Source organism: Tigriopus californicus, chromosome 11 (assembly GCF_007210705.1).
Source record: "Tigriopus californicus strain San Diego chromosome 11, Tcal_SD_v2.1, whole genome shotgun sequence".
Classification (NCBI taxonomy): Eukaryota; Metazoa; Arthropoda; class Copepoda; order Harpacticoida; family Harpacticidae; genus Tigriopus; species Tigriopus californicus.
In genome coordinates, this window is record NC_081450.1 from 7,689,543 (window position 1) to 7,691,205 (window position 1,663).

General features: G+C 47.0%; 1 protein-coding gene across 1 annotated transcript; it reads right to left on the reverse strand.

Moving 5' to 3' along the window:
* Positions 1 to 552: 552 nt before the first annotated feature.
* LOC131890371 (GTP-binding nuclear protein Ran) lies at positions 553 to 1,657 on the reverse strand. Its single transcript, XM_059239707.1, has one exon. The coding sequence runs from the start codon at positions 1,446 to 1,448 to the stop codon at positions 801 to 803; it is 648 nt and encodes a 215-aa protein (XP_059095690.1). The 5' UTR covers positions 1,449 to 1,657; the 3' UTR covers positions 553 to 800.
* Between the last annotated feature and the right edge of the window lie 6 nt (positions 1,658 to 1,663).

A 1,663-nucleotide genomic window follows, 5' to 3' on the forward strand; every position in this document is an offset into this window, starting at 1 on the left:
TTTTTGCCCATTCCATACATTTATATTTTGTCAGTGTAAGTTCCCCATTATTAAAATGATTCTTGTTGATTTTCTATCTATGCGTGTTTTTGAGCCAGTTTTGCGCAATATGTCACTGATTTGAAAGACAATTCGATGGTTGTTGACTTATTGATATTCATGGGTATTTCATATATTCTTCTGACTGACAAAGTTAATGCAGAAAGATTTCGTATATGGACAGAGTTGTAAATCAAAGTGATCATTATTTACTAAAAAGCACTTAAATTTACTATAAAGATTGGATAATCTCGTTTTATCGACACCAGTTACTCTCTTAATTCAACCCTATGGCCTAACTTCGTGGGCCCAGGAAAGCCGTGTCGTTTCCTCTCTTTATAGAGTCCCTCCCTGGATACCCTCATGGTATCAGTTTGTTTGGTTTTTTGTACCCCTTTGCGCCCAAGCGCCATCTTTCGGATGCTTAGTGAAGTGTCGCACATAAAAATGAACCTAAAATGAATCTACAGCAATCGAGAGCTTCATTGAAAGAAATAATGAAGATGAGGAAAATGAATATGGTATACCGTGTATTGGTTGAAACAAAAGAAGAATATTGGTTTCGTACCGGTTATTTTCAAATGGCACGCCATCGGCTAGGCCGGGGTGTGGGTTAAAGGGGGAAAATGGGCGGTTATGTCTCGCAGGAGGATCAGAGTTGTGATGGACTTTAGAGATAAGTGCCGTAATGATATGAGAGGCGCCTTAGCGAGTCTCACGCCCACCGGTTGACTCAATCACGGCCATCCTTATTCCATTCCTTACAAATCTTCGTCGTCCTCGGGCAGGGCCGTCTCTTGGGCCTCCTTGTACTCTTGCTCGACCTTTTGTTGCCATTGAGGATCCATTTGCACCTCTGGGGGGACAAGGGCCGGCATGGCCACGAACTCCAAATTGGGATCCCCGATCAGTTTGCGCGCCAACCACAGAAAGGGCTTCTCGAAGTTGTAGTTGGACTTGGCCGAGATATCGTAGTATTGGAGGTTCTTCTTCCGATGGAAGACAATGGACTTGGCCTTGACTTTCCGATCTTTGATGTCGACTTTGTTACCTGTCAAGACGATGGGGATGTTTTCGCAGACGCGTACCAAGTCTCGATGCCAATTGGGCACATTCTTGTAAGTGACCCGCGAGGTCACGTCAAACATGATGATGGCGCATTGGCCTTGAATGTAGTATCCGTCGCGGAGACCGCCAAACTTTTCCTGTCCGGCCGTGTCCCACACATTGAATCGGATGGCTCCGCGGTTGGTGTGGAACACCAAGGGATGCACCTCAACGCCCAACGTGGCCACATACTTCTTCTCGAATTCTCCCGTCAGATGGCGCTTGACAAAGGTGGTCTTACCGGTCCCACCGTCTCCTACCAGCACCAACTTGAAGGTGGGCATGTCTTGTCCTTCGGCCATCCTGACAGCGTCGCGCTCCTTCCACTAGACCACGAAAAAAGAACCGCAAACGCTAACCGAACCGGAGGCGGGAATGGAGAAACACCCAGCCAAGTCTAACGAACCGATTCTGAAGGCAAGCAATCAAGCCAGATCAAGGCGGGCAAAGATCCAGAACAATCCAGGAATCCGAAGTCGTGCCACACTCTTTCCCCCTCTGAGATAGGTGGAAGGAT

What these genes read in the sequence shown, in the direction of transcription:
- LOC131890371 (XM_059239707.1), bottom strand. Translation starts at nt 1,448, where the DNA reads ATGGCCGAAGGACAAGACATGCCCACCTTCAAGTTGGTGCTGGTAGGA.